Here is a 19,940-nt window from a genome sequence, read left to right as displayed (position 1 = left end):
AACATATTCTTAAATCTTTACCAGTTGCAAATATCATTCATCCAATAACATAATTCACCACTTATAATACAACCATATTTTAATAACTGATATTGTGATAAAAATGAAAAAAGACATTTATCAAAGGTATTTTTCTTGAGGTAACCATTGTGCTTCAGTGGGTTAAGCTGACACTTGGGACCCCTGGATCCCATATAAGAATGTTGGTTCAAGTCCTGGTTACTGCATGCTTCTGATCCATCTTCCTCCTGCTGCTAGTGCACCTAGAAAGTAGCACAAAATGGCTCAAGTACTTGGGTCCCTGATATACATGTGAGAGACCAAAATGGAGTTCTTCAGCCCTGTCTTTAGCCAGGCCCAGCCTCAGCTTTTGTGAGCATCTGAGGTGAGTAAACTAGTGGATGTAAGATAACTCTCTCTCTCTCTCTCTCTCTCTGTCACTCTGTCTCTGTGTGTGTGTTGGTCTATATTTCTGTCTTTTGAGTAAATAATTTTTTAAAACATGCTTTGTGTAACAGGGATCACATTTCAGTTAATTTTTAACACTTAAGAATAACTGTGTATTAATTACAGAATTAAACCAGTCATATTAAGTAGAACAGACAAAAAAACTACTAAGAGGGATAATGTATTAAGTTGTTCATTAACAGTCAGGGCTATGCTGATCATAACATAAGAGTGGGAATAAGAGAGGGAAGAGATGTATAATTTGGGGCATGCTCAAGCTGACTTGCCCCAAATGGTAGAGTTAGAAACATACCAGGGGATTCCAATTCAATCCCATCAAGGTGGCATGTGCCAATGCCATCTCACTATTCCAAGTGATCAATTTCAGTTCACAATTGATCATAATGAAAGGACTAAGAGTCAAAGGGAGCACATAAACAAGTCTAGTACCTGCTAACACTAACCGATGGAATAAATAAAGGGGAGAGTGATCCAACATGGGAAGTGAGATACTCAGCAGACTCATAGAATGGCAGATGTCCTAAATAGTACTCTGGCCTCAGAATCAGCCCTAAAGGCATTCGGATCTGGCTGAAAAGCCCATGAGAGTATTTCAGGCATGGAAAGCCAAGACACTCTGGCAAAAGATCTCTGCGAGTGAGATCCCAGTGGAAAGAACAGGTCTTCAAAGAGGGAGGTACCTTTCTCTGAAGGGAGGAGAGAACCTCCACTTTGACTATGACCTTGTCTAAACAAGATAAGAATCGGAGAACTCAGAGGACTTCCATAGCCTTGGAAACTCATGACCGGAGCATAGGGAGACTACTGATGCCATAAACAGGAGTGTCAATTGGTAAAGTCAACAACAGGAGTCACTGTGCACTTACTCCTCATGTAGGATCTCTGTCCTTAATGTGCTGTGTATTGAGATTTAATGCTATAACGAGTACTCAAACAATATATTTCACTTTGTGTTTTTATGGGGGTGCAAACTGTTGAAATCTTTACCTAATGTATACTAAACTGATCCTCTGTTAAAAAAAAAAAAAAAAAAAAAAGAAGAAGAAGAAATTGTCAACTCCCAACTTGACTCTCACTGGGATTAAACATGACAATAGGTCTGATCTGATTTCATCATCATTTAAAAAAAATCATCTATTATTTTTCACTTTTTGTTTTTGTGTGAGCAAACTGTTGAAATCCTTACTTAATGTATACTAAGCTGATCTTCTGTATATTAAGATAATTGAAAATGAATCTTGATGTGAATGGAAGGGGAGAGGGAGTGGGAAAGGGGAGGGTAGTGGGTGGGAGGGACGGTATGTGGGGGAAGCCATTGTAATCCATAAATCGTACTTTGGAAATTTATATTCATTAAATAAAAGTTAAAAAAAACATGCTTTGTGTAAAAATAATGGTTGAATTTGTGCAGGTGGCTTCCCTCTGTCATTTTATTGCTTCTGTTTTATGTGCATGCCTAATCTAAGACCAGAGATTTCATCAATCTTTTAATTACTGATATTTTCCTCACAATAATTCATAATTACATAAATACTTTAGAGTATAAAGTGAAAGCCAGAATAAAGAGGGGGAATGTTGTCTACACTTTCTGTCTCCTGAGATTGCTCAGGGAATTCACTCTCAGCCTCAGATTTTAAAGCATTTACTTTGTTCAAAAAAGGACCCAATTATTCATTTTTGAAAATTATATTTAAGGCCGGCGCCATGGCTCACTAGGTTAATCCTCCGCCTTGCGGCCCCGCACACCGGGTTCTAGTCCCAGCTGGGGCGCCGGATTCTGTCCCGGTTGCCGCTCTTCCAGGCCAGCTCTCTGCTGTGGCCAGGGAGTGCAGTGGAGGATGGCCCAAGTCCTTGGGCCCTGCACCCACATGGGAGACCAGGAAAAGCACCTGGCTCCTGCCATTGGGTCAGCGTGGTGCACCAGCCGCAGTGCACCGGCCGCGGCGGCCATTGGAGGGTGAACCAATGGCAAAAAGGAAGACCTTTCTCTCTGTCTCTCTCTCTCACTGTCCACTCTGCCTGTCAAAAAAAATTATATTTAAGGCATTCAAATTTCATGTATTTCCTATATACAGAATCAGGACCATGTTGATAGTTTCTACCTTACTCTTTCTCCTGCACATGATCTCACCCTTCTTCTTCCTCCTTCTCCTTCTCATATCCTCATTCTTATTTTTTACAAAATGTAATTTCAGTTAACTTTATACGCATAAGATTAATACTATACTAAGTAAAGTTTCAACAAATAGCATGAGAAAAACACTGTCCCTCGAGAGTTGAGACAAGGACTGTAAACAATTATCAAATCTTAAAATGCCTATTACAATTCTATAGGTTACCTTTTAGGTACTCTGTTACCACAGATCAGAGAAAACATATGGTATTTGTCTTTTTGGGACTGGGTTATTTCACTAAGTATAATGGTTTCCAGTTACATCCATTTCACATTGACAAAGTTATAGGTGACCACACTCAAACTTCCCTGTATTCTATTTCTCCCAGGTCAGTAGCCTATTGTTGCGAATTCAGTGATCCTTCCATAATTAGACAGCCAGATTACTCACATAAAATATGAGATACAAAATTAATTTTAAAATTCAAATAAATAGTAAGTGATATTTTGGGGTTCTTATATTTTTGTAGATCACTTAGTTTTGGGAATTTTGAAAAGTTTTCAAAAGAAATTATGTAAATGATTATAGTCCGCCTATTAATGATCATCCACAGTAACCACATTTTTCCTAACTCAGTCTGCATGTTACCAAGAGCCTCAATGGAAATAGAACAATTGATGATCTGTAAGATCAAGTCTGTTTCAGTGCACGGTGGGCATCTACAGAATGAGGGATATGAGTTAGATATGACAATGAGGGATATGAGAATCAGCCAAGTATACTGTGTGGGAGAAGAAAATATTTAAATCCTTTTCTGCTCTCTTTCCTGTAATTATCTCTTTTCCTGAATGGCTCATAATGTTTGAGGTAGAACACCAAAATTATATATAAATATAGCCAAAATAATTACATAGATATTATTCCATTTATCAATATATTCTTGAAATTGAATTGATTATGATCCTTCAAATGTAATAACAGTTACTCCTTTAGTTAATATGATCTTGGGGCTTTTCCTGGTTTTATATTGTGGTGAGGGTGCAGACACATGTTTCTGGAGCAATCAGTTATTTAGTTCTGATACACAAATGTTTCAACAACCATTTAATCAACTATGAAATATATCCTTTGTTAACTAATACATGTCATGTGTTTTTAGAGGAATTTTTTACTTCAGCCATTCACTTCTGGGTATGATTTATGTTTGAACTGTGTGTATATGTATAAATTGAATGCTTCAAAAAGTTTACAGAAAAATGAAATTAAAAATAATTTTATTTTTTTGCAAAAGTTTTTGAAATCTACAAATAGATAAGTCATAAAAAGGTTCAGAAAATGGAAATGATGGAAAAATTCATTTGTTGTAGAGTAGTACAGAAACTTTATGATAAAGAATTTCTATAAAATATTCTGTTTTTTAAAAATAAGAAGATAAAAAAGGATAATTTGTAATTACTTTCATGACAAAAAGAAAGAGCAATGATGATAGGAGGTCTCTATTGTTTTTCAGGTATCTAAAATGTTTCCTGTGTGCTGTCAAGATGACAAAATTCCCAATTATGTTGTCACTAAAAAATGTGTATTTTTTCCAAGCTGGAATTGGAATCTTAGCCAATGCCTTTCTCCTTCTCTTCCACATCTTCAACATCTACCAGAATCATAGGCCTAAGCCCACTGATTTGACCACCTGCCACTTGGCTTTTGTTCACATAGTGATGCTACTCACTGCATTGGATACATTATCTGCAGACATGTTCATGTCGCTGAATTTTCCAAATGACTTCAAATGTAAGGCTTTGCTCTATATGAGCAGGGTGATGAGGGGCCTGTCCATCTGTACCACCTGCCTCCTCAGCATCATCCAGGTCATCACCATCAGCCCCAGCACCTTCTGCTTGTCAAGATTTAAACATAAACTCACAAATTATGTTAGCTATGCTTTCTTCTGTTTTTGGTCCCTCAACTTGTCTTCCAATAGTAACATGATCATCTATACTGTAGCTCATTCCAACATGACTAATTTATTCAATATCAATATGTACTGCTCACTTTCCTCAATGAAACCCATCATCATGGAAATATTTTTGACACTTGCATTGTCCCAGAATGTCGTCTTTGTAGGAATCATGCTGCTCTCCAGTGCATACATGGTGATTTTCTTATCAAGCCATGAGAGGAGGTCTGAGTACCTTCACAGCACAAGCATTACCCCAAGAACCTCCCCAGCAAAAAGGGCAACCCAGACTGTCCTGCTGCTGGTTAGTTTCTTTGTGATAATGTACTGTTTAGATATCATCATCTCATCCTTCTCAACCATATTTGGAAAATATGATCCAGTTATATGGGATGTCCAGAGACTTGTGGTTAATGTCTATGCCATGGCTAGTCCTTTGGTGTTTATTAGTTCTGATAAAAGAATAATTGGTATTTTTCAAAAACATGATTGATATGACATCAATTTTAACAAGTTGATGAAAAAATCTGAAAAGAAATTCTAGCATCTGTTAAATATTTTTAAAACCTAAGACTTTAAAATAAAATTTAAATACGTAGAATTTTACTTGTGTTTTTAAAAGATTTATTTATTTATTTGAAAGGAAGAGTTATAGAGAGGCAGAGGCAGAGAGAGAGAGAGAGGTCTTTTATCCACTGGTTTGCTCCCCAAATGGCTGCAATGGCAGAAGCTGTGCCAATCTGAAGCCAGGAGCCAGGAGCTTCTTCCAGGTCTTCCACTTGGGTGCAGGGGCCCAAGGACTTGGGCCATCTCCCACTGCTTTCTCACACCATAGCAGAGAGCTAGATTAGAAGTGGAGCAGCCAGGACTTGAACTGGTGCCCATATGGGTTGCTGGCAGTGCAGGTGGTAGTTTTACCTGTTACTTCACAGAACCACCCCATTACTGGTATTTTTAATATGTACTAAATATTTTCTTTACTTTGACACTGCCAAAGATTATATGCCTCTCTTAGTTCAATGGTCTCTATATATTGAAGTTTCTTTTTCTTACACTTTCCTAACTTAATGTAGGAAAACATTTCTTTTTCTTTTTGGAATGTGAACCTAATGAAGCTCCTTTCGGTATGTAATCACAAAATCTTTCATTAAGAATTCAAGAAACGATATTCTTACTGAAGAAAGGAATCTAAATTTACCTTTGTTTATTGAAGTATATTAACTAAGTATTCAATTCTAACTGTAATGACAGTTTCTCTATGATCTGATAATATTTATTTCTGTTTTGACACTATACAAACTGTGAGAATTTTGCTTTGTTTTTGTAGGTTATCATCCTTCTTTTCTCACTTATGTGAGTCCTTTCTTCCTCTGCTGTTATAAAGTATAGAAATGATTTAAGTATTTTTATTAAACTTTCACTTTTTGACACACTAAACTTTTGAATTCATGGATTTGTGCCTTGTCAATTTTGTAAATTTATATAAGTAATTAGACTATTGTTTTTTGTTTCTTTTGTATAGCCAGAGAGACAGCTACATTATATAATTCTGTCTCATTTTTACATTTCTTTATGTAGATTTATTTTCTAACTTCTATTTTCTTTTTTTACTGTATTTGCACAGATTGTGCTCAATATGACAATTCGGTAGCCTTTTTTCCACTCAGTCTATTGTTTAACATGTTTTATATTAAGTAGGTTAACTACATTTTCAGTTATTTACTTGGTGTTTCCAAGTATGTATTTTATGCATATAATTTCTTGTTATTTTCATGTTTTTTTTTTGTGATTCCTCCATCTCCATTGTATTGACTTATATTTTACAAATACCATCCCTATGTCTGAAGCTTCTGTGTTGTGGAATTTTATTGTGGTAGGTTATTTCTTGTCTGAAAAATAATAGAAAGATTGTTTCTCATATGAATGAGATACAGCCTTGGAATATTTGAATTTAGTTATTTTTAATTCCTTTTGATCTCTCTAATTTGAATAACCCAAATAGATTTGTCATCTCTTTTGATAAATCTTATATGAATGGAGAACTTATTTCTTAGTTTGGTTCCTTCCTTGGACCATTTTCTTGGTTTATTTTTGTAGTTGGGAGTCCTCAAAATTTTCCTCCAATTTATTAGGTATTTAATGAATATAATAGCATTTATGAATTTTAACTTTGTTCACTGTAAGTTGTTATATTATACAATATTGTCACCCAATAGTATAATTTTCAAGAGTATACAACATAATTTTTCACATAGACTTTTTTGTAGTAGACAACTGTATTTCATGAGAAATATCTTTTTCTTTTTCTTTGGAATACACTCCTCTTCCTCACTGTACTATAAGGTAATGATAATTTGTGGAATATAAAAATTGTAATATTTTATACCTAATTTCACATTTTCATAAACTTATAAAATATTACACTACCTTGGCAAGAATAGTACCTATATACAAGTCCAAAATTATGGTATTGCTATAACATTAAACTAGTATTGGTAGGATTATTTATCTAATTCAGGATTTTATCTTCAATCATCATTTTCCTCATTATCACCTCCATGAATCTACAAAAATAATCCTGGATTTCTTATTAAAATTATGAGTTAACTTAAATGATCTTCATGCAATGTACATGTAGGTACATATCACTTGCTATGATTACACTTTCCTTGATGGTTTCTATTGTCATTACAGTGCCCAGAAAATTAGATCTGCAGGATTCCTGCCATGAGGCATGTAACAAAAAAATTTATACCTACTGTATCTTTCTATTTAAACACTTATATCTGGATTCTAAAAAGGCAATTTATCCTTTATTTCCTTTTTAAAATGTTGCTAATTTATTTCTATGCTTAATTAAACTATTGAATGAATTACTTAATCTTTATGTTTATGTAGTTCATCCTTTATTATGTACATATCCATTGATTTAAATGAATCAATGCAAATGACTCATTTCTGTGTTGATTTTTCTCTCATGATATAGTTGAAAATATATGTTTTTAGATGAATCTTTATGTTAATAGTTTGGAGCTTTTAACTATTAAGCATAAAATTTAATGGCCTATAAAAGTGCCTAGAATCGTGTATTCTGAGTAGTAACCCTTCTGATTCACCAAATTATTTTTTCATAACATCTTCAAACATAACTTTATTTTTTAAAAGAAATTTTTTATTTAATGAATACAAATTTCATATGTACAGCTTTAGGTATATAGAAGTTCTTCCCCCCATAGCTGCCCTCCCATCCCCATTCCCATTCCATCTCCTACTCCTTCCCCCATTCCATTCTTCATAAAGATTTGTTTTTAATTGACTTTATGTACAGAAAACCAACTCTATACTAAGTAGAGATTTCAACTGTTTTCACCCCCATAGACACACAAAGTATGAAGTACTGTTTGAAAACAAGTTTTTACAGTTGATTCTCATAGTACAACTCATTAAGGACAGAGGTCCTACATGGGGAGTAAGTGCACAGTGACTCCTGTTGTTGACTTAACAATTGGTGCTCTTATTTATGATATCAGTGATCACCTGAGGCTCTTGACATGAGCTGCCAAGGCCATGGAAGTCTTTTGAGTCCAAAAACTCCATGAGTTTTCAGACAGGAACACAGCAATTTTGAAGTTCTCTCCTACCTCTAGAAGAAGAGTACCTCCTTCTTTGATGGCCCATCTTTCCACTGGGGTTTCATTCACAAAGATTATTTGTGTAGATCATTTTTTGCCACAGTGTCTTGGCTTTCCATGCCTGAAATGCTCTCATGGGTTTTTCAACCAGAACCAAATAAATGCCTTAAGGGCTGATTCTGAGATCAGAGTGCTATTTAGGTGTTTGTCATTCTATGAATCTGCTTTGTGGGCTGCTGCTCATGTTGGAACATTCTCTCCTTTTTAATTCTATCTGTTGTTATTAGCAGACACTCGGTCTTATGTATGTGATCCCTTGGATGCTTACTCCTGTCTATATGATCAATTAGACACTTAATATGATCACTTTAACATGTAAGATGGTGTTAGTAACACCCAGCTTAATGAGATTTAGAGTCTCATAGCAAGTTTTTGGCTTTACCCTTATAGGTAAGCCCATGGGAATGTGTGCCAAACTGTGTATCTCCCTCCCTTATTCCCACTCTTTTTAAAATTTATTTATTTATTTGAAACTCAGAGTTACACAGAGAGGTAGAGAGAGAGAGAGAGAGAGAGAAAGAGGGTTTCCATCCGCTGGTTCACTCTCCAATTAGCCACAATGGCCAGAGCTGTGCTGATCCAAAGCCAGGAGGCAGGAGCTTCTTCTGGGTCTTCCATGTGGTTGCAGGGACCTGAGGACTTGGGCCATCTTCCATTGCTTCCCTAGGCAGTAGCAGAGAGCTGCACTAGAAATGGAGCAGCCAGGACTCAAATTTGTGCCTCTATGGGATGCTGGCACTGCAGGAGGCAGCTTTACCAGGTACCTCTCAGCACCAGCCCCTCCCACTTTTATTTTTAACTGGGATCTATTTTCAATCAGTTTTATACACCTATGAATAATTCTGTGCTTAACTGCATTTAATATTCATTCTTATTAAATACAGATATAGTTTGACTTCATTTAATAATAATAAAATCATTCATGGAGTTAATCTGATCTTTTTCATAAATTTCAAATCAAAGGTAGCATCACTAACTTTATTTTTTTTAGAAACCTTTTATTTGATGGGGATAAATTTCATGAAACATCTAGGAATACAGTGATTCTTCACACATACCCACCCTCCCAGCCCCCACTGCCTCCCCCTTCCTCTTCCCGCTCCCATTCCCAGTCTTATTCTCCCTTAAGATTCATTTTTAATTAACTTTATATGCAGAAGACCAATTCTAAACTAAGTAAAGATTTCAACTATTTACACACATGTACAAACTAAATATATAAAACTGAGAACAAGTGTTACAGTTAAATCTCATAGCATGACTCATTTAGGACAGAGATCCTGCATGGGGAGTAAGTACACAGTGATTCCCGCTGTTAACAATTAACACTCTTATGTGTGACATCAGTGGTTACATGATCACTGACTCGTGCCATGAGTTGCCTGGGCTATGGAATCATTTTGAGACCAAAGTTTCAGTCAGTATTTAGGCAAGGCCAAAGGCAATGTGGAGGTTCTCTCCTCACTTCAGAGAAAAGTATGTCCTTCTTTGTTGGCCCATCTTTCCACTGGAGTCTGATTCACGGAGATCCTTCATGTAGCACATATTTTTGCCACAGTGTCTTGGCTTTCCATGCCTGAAAAGCTCTCATGGGATTTTCAGCCAGAAAAAAAATGCCTTAAGGGCTGATTCTGAGGTCAAAGTGCTATTTTAATATTAAATATTTATTAATTTAATTATCATCAAATTATTAATAATTAATTAATAAATTATTAATTATTGTTAAATTGATAAATATTAATTAAATATTTATTTTTATGCATTTATTTAATAAATATAAATTACAAAAGTACAACTTTTGGATTATACCAGCTTTCCCCCCCATAACCTCCCTCCCACCTGCAACCATACCATCTCCCACTCCCTCTCCCATCCCATTATTCTTTAAGATTCATTTTCAATTATCATTATATACAGAAGATCAACCTGGTGTATACTAAGTAAATTTTTCAGCAGTTGAACACACACATACACACAAAGTATAAAGTACTGTTTGAAGACAAGTTTTACCATTAATTTGCATAGTACAACACATTAAGGAAAGAGATCCTACATGGGGAGCAAGTGTATAGTGATTCCCATTGTTGATTTAATAATTGAACTCTTATTTATGACATCAGTAATCAACCAAGGCTCTTGTCATGAGCTGCCAAGGCTAGGGAAGCCTCTTGAGTTCACAAACTCTGACCTTATTTAGACAAGGCCATAATCAAAGTGGAAGCTCTAGCCTCCCTTCAGAGAAAGGTACCTCCTTCTTTGAATTCCCATTCTTTCCACTGGGATCTCAATCACAGAGATCTTTCATTTAGGTCATTTTTTTTGCCACAGTGTCTTCGTTTTCCATACCTAAAATACTGTCATGGGTATTTCAGGCATGGAAAGCCGAGACACTGTGGCAAAAATGACACAGATGGCTGTGCCAATCCAAAGGCAGGAGGCAGGATCTTCCTCCAAGTCTCCCATGGGGGTGCAGGGGCCCAAGCACTTGGGCCATCTTTACTGCTTTCCCAGGCCATAGCAGAGAGCTGGGTCAGAAATGGAGCATCTGGGACTGGAACTGACACCCATATGGGATGCCGGCACTGCAGACGGAGGCTTTACCCGCTATGCCACAGTGCCAGCCCCTCTCATTGTGGTTTTGATTTGCATTTCCCCACCAGCTAGTGATCCTGAACTTTTTTTTTGTTATCTACCTTTTCTTTTCTTTTTTGAAGGTTTTTATTTAATGAATACAAATAACATATGTACAGCTTTTAGGGTTATAGTATTTCTTTCCCCCATTTGCACCCTCCCACTCCCACTTCCATCCCCCATCCTACTCCCTCTTCCATTTCATCTTCCATTAAGATTCATTTTAATTGACTTTAGATACACAAGACCAACTCTATACTAAGTAGAGATTTCAAAAATTTGCACCTACATAAAGTATAAAGCACAGTTTGAAGACAAGTTTTACCGTTAATTCTCATAGTACACCTCACTAAGGGCAGAGGTCCAACATGGGGAGCTGTGCAGAGTGAATCCTGTTGTTGATTTAACAGCTGACACTCTTATTTATGATCTCAGTGATCACCCAAGGCTTTTGATATGAGCTGCCAATGCTATGGAAGCTTTTTGAGTCCACGAACTCCGTCGGTGTTTAGACAGGGCCATGTGGAAAGTGGAAGTTCTCTCCTGCATTCAAAGAAAAATACATCCTTCTTTGATGGCCATTTCTTTCCACTGGAGTGTCATTCACAGAGATCTTTCATGCAGAACCATTTTTGCCACTATGTCTTGGGATTCTGAACATTTTTTCATGTGTCTGTAGGCCATTTTGATTTCCTCCTTTGAAAAATGTCTGTTTAAATCCTTGGCCAAATGCTTAACTGGGTTTTTGTTTTGTTGTTGTGGAATTTCTTGACCTCTTTGAAGATTCTGGTTATTAATCCTTTATCAGTTAAAAAATTTCTTCCATTTTATCATTTGCCTCTTCACTTTCCTTACTGTTCTTTTACCATACAGAAACTTCTCAAGTTGAAGTAACAGCATTTGTTAATTTTGGCTTTGGTTGCCTGTGCCTGTGCCTTTTCCAAGAACTTTTTGCCTGTGACAATTTCTTACAGGATTTCCCCAAAGCTCTATATTAATTTGATGGTTTGGGGTCCTAGATATAGATCTTTAATTCAAGTTGAGTGGATTTTGTATAAGGTGTAACGTAGGGGTGCTGCTTCATACTTCTGCATGTGGAAATCCAGTTTTCCCAGCACCATTTGTTGATGAGATTGTCCTTGCTCCAGGGATTAGTTCTAGCTCCTTGATTAAATATAAGTTGGTTGTAGATATCTACTTTGTTCCAATTCATCTATCTATGTGTTTTTGTACCAGTACTAGGCTGTTTTGACTACAACTGCCTTGTATGTCTTGAAATCTGGTATTGTGATGCCTCTGGTTCTGTTTTTGTTGAAAAAGATTGTTTTAGCTATTTGAGGCCTCCTGTGCTTCCATATAGATTTCAGCATCATTTTTCTAGGTTTGAGAAGACTGTCTGGTATTTTGATTGGTATCACATTGAATCTGTAAATTGCTTTCAGAAGAATGGACATTTTGATGATATTGGTTTTTTTAATCCATGAACATTTGAGATTTTTCCATTTTTTGTACCTTCTATTTATTTCATGAATGTTTGGTGTTTCAATTGTAGGGATCTTTGACATCTTTGGTTAAAAGTATTCCATGATATTTGATATTTTTTGTGGCTGTTGTGAATGAGATTGATCTTAGAAGTTGTTTCTCAGTCATGGCATTGTGTACATACACAAAAGCTGTTGATTTTTGTGTATTAGCTTTATATCCTGTTATTTTACCAAACTCTTCTATGATTTCCAGTAGTCTCTTAGTGGAGTCTTCTGGATCCCCTATAAATAGAATCATGTCATCTGCAAATAGGGATAGTTTGACTTCCTCCTTCTCAATTTATATCTCTTTGATTTCTTTTTCTTGCCTAATGGCACTGGCTAAAACTTCCAGGATTATATTGAATAGCAATGGAGAGAGTGGGCATCCCTCTCTGGTACAGGTCTCAATGGGAATGCTTCCAACTTTCCCCCATTCAATAGGACGCTGGCCATGGTTGGTTATAAATTGCCTTGTGTTGAGAAATGTTCCTTCTTTATGCAATTTGCTTATAGTTTTGATCATGAAAACATGTTGTATTTTATCAAATGCATTCTCTGCATCTATTGAGATAATCATATGGTTTCTGTTCAGCAGTTTGTTAATGTGATGTTTCACATTGTTTGATTTGTGGAGGTTGAACCATCCCTGCATACCAGGGATGAAGACCATTTGTTCTGGATGGATGTTTCTGATGTGTTATCAGATTCGATTGGCTAGAAATTTTTGGAGGATTTTTGAGTCTATATTCATCAGGGAAATTGGTCTGTAGTTCTCTTTCTCTGTTGCATTTTTTTCAGGTTTAGGAATTAAGGTGATGCTGGCTTCCTAGAAAGAATTTGGGAGGATTCCTCTCCCTTTTAATTGCTTTGAGTAACTTGAGAAGAATTGGAGTTAGTTCTTCTTTATAAGTCTGGTAGAATTCAGCAGTGAATCCATCCAGTTCTGGGCTTTTCTTTGTTAGAGGGAGAGGGGATTCTTTTACTGATTCAATTGCCATCTTGGTTATGGGTCTGTTTAGGTTTTCTATGTCTTAGTGGCTCAATTTTGGTAGGTTGTATGAGCCTAGGAATCTATCCATTTCTTCTAGATTTCTCAATTTGTGGCATACAGCTGTTCATAATAATTTCTGATAAATCTTTTTATTTCAGTGATGTCTTATTTCATTTCCTTTTTCATCTCTAATTTCATTGATTTGGGTCTTCTCTCTACTTTTTTTGGTTAGTCAGGCCAATGGTGTGTCAATTTTGTTTATTTTTTCAAAAAACCAACTTTTCCTTTTGCTGATATTTTGTATTTTTTGTTTCAATTTTATTGATTTCTTCTCTAATTTTAATTATTTCTTTTCTCCTACTAGTTTCAGGTTTGGTTTACTGTTTTTTTTTCTAGATTCTTTGGATGCATTGATGGCTCATTTATTTGGAGCCTTTCCACTTACATAATGTAGACACCTGTTGCTATAAACTTTCCTCTTAATACGGCCTTTGCTGTATCCCACAGGTTTGATATGTTGTATTCTCATTTTCATTTGTTTCCAGAAATGTTTTGATTTCTCTTTTTTATTTCTTCTATGACCCACTGTTTATTCAGGAGCATGTTCTTCAGTCTCTGTGTGTTTGCAAGTATTCTAGAGATTCCTGAGTGTTGATTTCCAGCTTCAATCTATTGTGGTCTGAGAAGATACATGGTATGATTTTCATTTTCTTGAATTTGTTTAGACTTGCTTTATGGTCTATCATGTTGCCAATCCTAGAAAATGATCCATGCACAGCTTAGAAGAATGTTTATTCTGCAACTGTAGGATGAAATGTTCTGTAGATATCTGTAAGGTGCATTTGATCTATAGTATTGATTAAATCTTCTGTTTCCTTACTGATTTTCTGTCTGGATGATTTGCCCATTGCTGAAAGTGGGGCATTAAAATCCTCCATCACTGATGTGACACAGACACCAGCGGGGAGAGGAGGGACGCCCAGGGCTCCGAGTCCACACATTGGCGCTGGAAGGGGAGGTGAGCTCAGTAACCAGAGACATTGGCGGGGAAACAGCAGACAGAATTTTAGAGGGAAGCAGGCTTTGAAGCAGGAAAGTTCACCAGACTGACTATAGGAGAGAAGGAAAAAAAAAAACGTGGGGGGGGTACTGGTACAGACAAGTTTCTCTCTCCACCAACCTTGCAAAGGCAAGCAAGAGACAAAGAGCTGGGATATACATAATAAAAGGGGAGAGTTAAGGCTACAATTCAGTAGCCTAGGCAACCCAGTGGGAGTCCGCAGGAGAAACCGAGCCTGCACAGACTCTGGGTAGAAGCCAGAGATCGGAAGCTAAATACCATCAATTCTGCTCAGCCTTGCAGTATTACTTACCTCCTGAATAAAAAATAAAATAAATAAATGAACAAATAAATAAATAAAGAGAGATTTACCACGCATAACCTGAGGTGACCTGAGGGTGTCACCTTTGCAGACCCGTAACCCTGAAGAACCAAGCAGAGCTCTCAGGCCACACCCATCTCAAGCCTCCAAGGCTCCTCCAACAGCAGGCAGTCCACTTAACACAGACATAGTATAAAAAAAAAACACCTCACAGTGAGGGAAAAAGAATTAACCATGCCAAGCAATAAACACAGAAATGAAGGGAACAAGATCAACGATGACACTATGACGCCTCCAAATAAACAAAATACCCCAAGCCAAGATTATGAAGATGATGAGATAGAAGAAATGCAAGATACGGATTTCAAAAAATTTATGATAAGAACATTTAGAAGTTTTCAAAAGCAAATCCTTGAACTACAGAAATCCTTATTGGACAGGATTGAAAATCTCTCTCGTGAAAATGAAATTTTAAGGAAGAATCAAAATGAAACGCAGAAACTAGTAGAGCAGGAAAGTGTGATAGTGAAGAGAAATCAAAATGAAATGAAGAGCTCAATAGATCAAATGACAAACACATTAGAGAGCCTTAAAAACAGAATGGGTGAAGCAGAAGAGAGAATATCGGACTTAGAAGACAGAGAACAGGAAAGGATACAGTCAAACCAAAGAAAAGAAGAGGAAATTAGAAATCTAAAAAATATTGTTGGGAATCTACAGGATACTATTAAAAAAACCAACATTTGAGTTCTAGGAGTTCCTGAAGGCATGGAGAGGGAGAAAGGATTGGAAGGCCTTTTTAGTGAGATACTAGCAGAGAACTTTCCGGTTTGGAGAAAGACAGAGACATCCTAGTACAGGAAGCTCATAGAACCCCCAGTAAACATGACCAGAAGAGATCCTCACCACGACACATTGTAATTAAACTCACCACAGTGAAACATAAAAAAAAGATCCTAAAATGTGCAAGAGAGAAACGTCAGATTACTCTCAGAGGATCTCCAATCAGACTCACAGCAGACTTCTCATCAGAAACACTACAGGCTAGGAGGGAATGGCGAGACATAGCCCGGGTGCTAAGAGAAAAAAATTGCCAGCCCAGAATATTATATCCTGCTAAGCACTCATTTGTGAATGAAGGTGAAATAAAGACCTTTCATAGCAAACAGAAATTGAAAGACTTTGTGACCACTCATCCGGCCCTGCAAAAGATACTTAAAGATGTGCTACACTCAGAAACACAGAAACACAGCCATCAATATGAAAGAAGGTAAAGGAAGAACACCTACCAGTAAAAGAGCATGGGAAGCTCAAAGCATATACTAGAAAATATCTCCGGGAAAATGGCAGGGCAAAGTCACCATGTATCAATAGTCACATTAAACGTTAATGGACTTAACTCTTCAGATAAAAGACACCGAATGGCTGACGGGCTTAAGGAACAATACCCAACTATTTGTTGCCTACAAGAAACACATCTCTCTAACAAAGAGGCATGCAGACTGAAAGTGAAAGGTTGGAAAAAGATATTCCATGGCAACAACAAAAAAAAAAAAAAAAAAAACCACAGGTGTAGCCATATTAATATCAGACAAAATAAACTTTAATACAAAAACTGTTAAGAGAGACAAAGAGGGGCACTATATAATGATTAAGGGTTCAATTCAACAGGAAGATGTAACTATTATAAATGTATATGCACCTAACTAGAGGGCACTGGTCTATTTAAAAGATATGTTAAGGGACTTAAAGGGAGACTTAGATTCCAATACAATAGTACTGGGGGACTTCAATACTCCACTCTCAGAAATAGACAGATCATCCGGACAGAAGATCAACAAGGAAACAGCAGATTTAATCGACACTATTGCCCAAATGGATCTAACACATATCTACAGAACTTTCAATCCTACATCTAAAGACTTCACATTCTTCTCAGCAGTGCATGGAACCTTCTCTAGGATTGATCACATACTAGGTCATAAAGCAAGTCTCAGCAAATTCAAAAGAATTAGAATCATACCATGCAGCTTCTCAGACCACAGTGGAATGAAGCTGGAAATTAGCAAATCAGGAAACCGTAGAAAGTATGCAAATACATGGAGACTGAACAACATGCTCCTGAATGAACACTGGGTCATTCAAGAAATCAAAAGAGAAATGAGAAAATTTCTGGAAGTAAATGAGGATAAGTACACAACATATCAAAACTTATGGGATACGGCAAAAGCAGTATTGAGAGGCAAGTTTATAGCAATAGGGCCCTATATCAAGAAATTGGAAAGGCACCAAATAAATGAGCTTTCAGCACATCTCAAGGACCTAGAAAAACTGCAGCAAACCAGACCCAAATCTAGTAGGAGAAGAGAAATAATTAAAATCAGAGAAGAAATCAACAGGATTGAATCCAAAAAAATCAGCCAAGCGAAGAGCTGGTTTTTTGAAAAAATAAACAAAATTGACACCCCATTGGCCCAACTAACTAAAAAAAGAAGAGAAAAGACCCAAATCAATAAAATCAGAGATGAAAAAGGAAACATAACAACAGACGCCACAGAAATAAAAAAGAATCATCAGAAATTACTACAAGGACTGGTATGCCAGCAAACAAGAAAATCTATCAGAAATGGATAGATTCCTGGACACATGCAATCTACCTAAATTGAACCGTGAAGACATCGAAAACCTAAATAGACCCATAACTGAAACAGAAATTGAAACAGTAATAAAGGCCCTCCCAACAAAGAAAAGCCCAGGACCAGATGGATTCACTGCTGAATTCTACCAGACATTTAAAGAAGAACTGATTCCATTTCTTCTCAAACTATTCAGAACAACTGAAAAAGAGGGAATCCTCCCAAATTCTTTCTATGAAGCCAGCATCACCTTAATCCCTACGCCAGAAAAAGATGCAGCATTGAAAGAAAATTATAGACCAATATCCCTGATGAACATAGACGCAAAAATCCTCAATAAAATTCTCGCCAATATAATACAACAACACATCAGGAAAATCATCCACCCAGACCAAGTGGGATTTATCCCTGGTATGCAGGGATGGTTCAACATTCGCAAATCAATCAATGTGATTCACCACATTAACAGACTGCAGAAGAAAAACCATATGATTATCTCAATAGATGCAGAGAAAGCATTCGATAAAATTCAACACCCTTTCATGATGAAAACTCTAAGCAAACTGGGTATAGAAGGAACATTCCTCAATATAATCAAAGCAATTTATGAAAAACCCACGGCCAGCATCCTATTGAATGGGGAAAAGTTGGAAGCATTTCCACTGAGATCTGGCACCAGACAGGGATGCCCACTCTCACCACTTCTATTTAACATAGTTCTGGAAGTTTTAGCCAGAGCCATCAGACAAGAAAAAGAAATTAAAGGAATACAAATTGAGAAGGAAGAAGTCAAACTATCCCTCTTTGCAGATGATATGATTCTTTACTTAGGGGATCCAAAGAACTCTACTAAGAGACTATTGGAACTCATAGAGGAGTTTGCCAAAGTGGCAGGATATAAAATCAATGCACAAAAAATCAACAGCCTTTGTATACACAGGCAATGTCATGGCTGAGAAAGAACTGCTAAGTTCAATCCCATTCACAATAGCTACAAAAACAATCAAATACCTTGGAATAAACTTAACCAAGGACGTTAAAGATCTCTATGATGAGAATTACAAAATCTTAAAGAAAGAAATAGAAGAGGATACCAAGAAATGGAAAAATCTTCCATGCTCATGGATTGGAAGAATCAACATTATCAAAATGTCCATTCTCCCAAAAGCAATTTATAGATTCAATGCAATCCCAATCAAGATACCAAAGAAATTCTTCTCAGATCTAGAAAAAATGATGCTGAAATTCATATGGAAGCACAAGAGATCTCGAATAGCTAAAGCAATCTTGTATAACAAAAACAAAGCCGGAGGCATCACAATACCAGATTTCAGGACATACTACAGGGCAGTTGTAATCAAAACAGCATGGTACTGGTACAGAAACAGATGGATAGACCAATGGAACAGAATTGAAACACCAGAAATCAACCCAAACATCTACAGCCAACTTATATTTGATCAAGGATCTAAAACCAATTCCTGGAGCAAGGACAGTCTATTCAATAAATGGTGCTGGGAAAACTGGATTTCCACGTGCAGAAGCATGAAGCAAGACCCCTACCTTACACCTTACACAAAAATCCACTCAACATGGATTAAAGACCTAAATCTATGACCTGACACCATCAAGATATTAGAGAACATTGGAGAAACCCTTCAAGATATTGGCACAGGAAAAGAGTTTCTGGAAAAGACCCGGGAGGCACAGGCAGTCAAAGCCAAAATCAAGTATTGGGATTGCATCAAATTGAGAAGTTTCTGTACTGCAAAAGAAACAGTCAGGAGAGTGAAGAGACAACCGACAGAATGGGAAAAAATATTTGCAAACTATGCAACAGATAAAGGGTTAATAACCAGAATCTACAAAGAGATCAAGAAACTCCACAAAAACAAAACCAACAACCCACTTAAGAGATGGGCCAAGGGCCTCAATAGACATTTTTCAAAAGAGGAATTCCAAATGGCCAACAGGCACATGAAAAAATGTTCAAGGTCACTAGCAATCAGGGAAATGCAAATCAAAACCACAATGAGGTTTCACCTCACCCCGGTTAGAATGGCTCACATACAGAAATCTACCAACAACAGATGCTGGCGAGGATGTGGGGAAAAAGGGACACTAACCCACTGTTGGTGGGAATGCAAACTGGTCAAGCCACTATGGAAGTCAGTCTGGAGATTCCTCAGAAACCTGAAGATAACCCTACCGTTCAACCCAGCCATCCCACTCCTTGGAATTTACCCAAAGGAGTTTAAATTGACAAACAAAAAAGCGGTCTGCACCCTAATGTTTATCGCAGCACAATTCACAATAGCCAAGACCTGGAACCAACCTAAATGCCCATCAATGGTAGACTGGATAAAGAAATTATAGGATATGTACTCTATAGAATACTATACAGCAGTCAAAAACAATGAAATCCGGTCATTTGCAACAAAATGGAGGAATCTGAACACATCATGCTGAGTGAAATAAGCCAGTCCCAAAGGGACAAATACCATATGTTCTCCCTGATCGGTGACAACTGACTGAACACCAAAAAG

General features: G+C 36.9%; 1 protein-coding gene and 1 long non-coding RNA gene across 3 annotated transcripts in view; one reads left to right on the top strand and one right to left on the bottom strand.

The window, feature by feature from the left end:
• The window catches only part of LOC100359069 (uncharacterized), a 195,356-nt gene that overhangs the window by 68,040 nt on the left and 107,376 nt on the right, over positions 1–19,940 (bottom strand). The gene's annotated exons all lie outside the window — the stretch shown is intronic.
• ORYCUNV1R1512 (vomeronasal 1 receptor oryCunV1R1512) lies at positions 4,142–5,029 on the top strand. Its single transcript, NM_001167201.1, is given in 1 exon segment — positions 4,142–5,029. A coding segment is annotated over 1 exon segment (888 nt).

Source organism: Oryctolagus cuniculus, chromosome 15 (genome assembly GCF_964237555.1).
Source record: "Oryctolagus cuniculus chromosome 15, mOryCun1.1, whole genome shotgun sequence".
Classification (NCBI taxonomy): domain Eukaryota; kingdom Metazoa; phylum Chordata; class Mammalia; order Lagomorpha; family Leporidae; genus Oryctolagus; species Oryctolagus cuniculus.
This window is presented reverse-complemented; position numbering and strand designations above follow the sequence as displayed.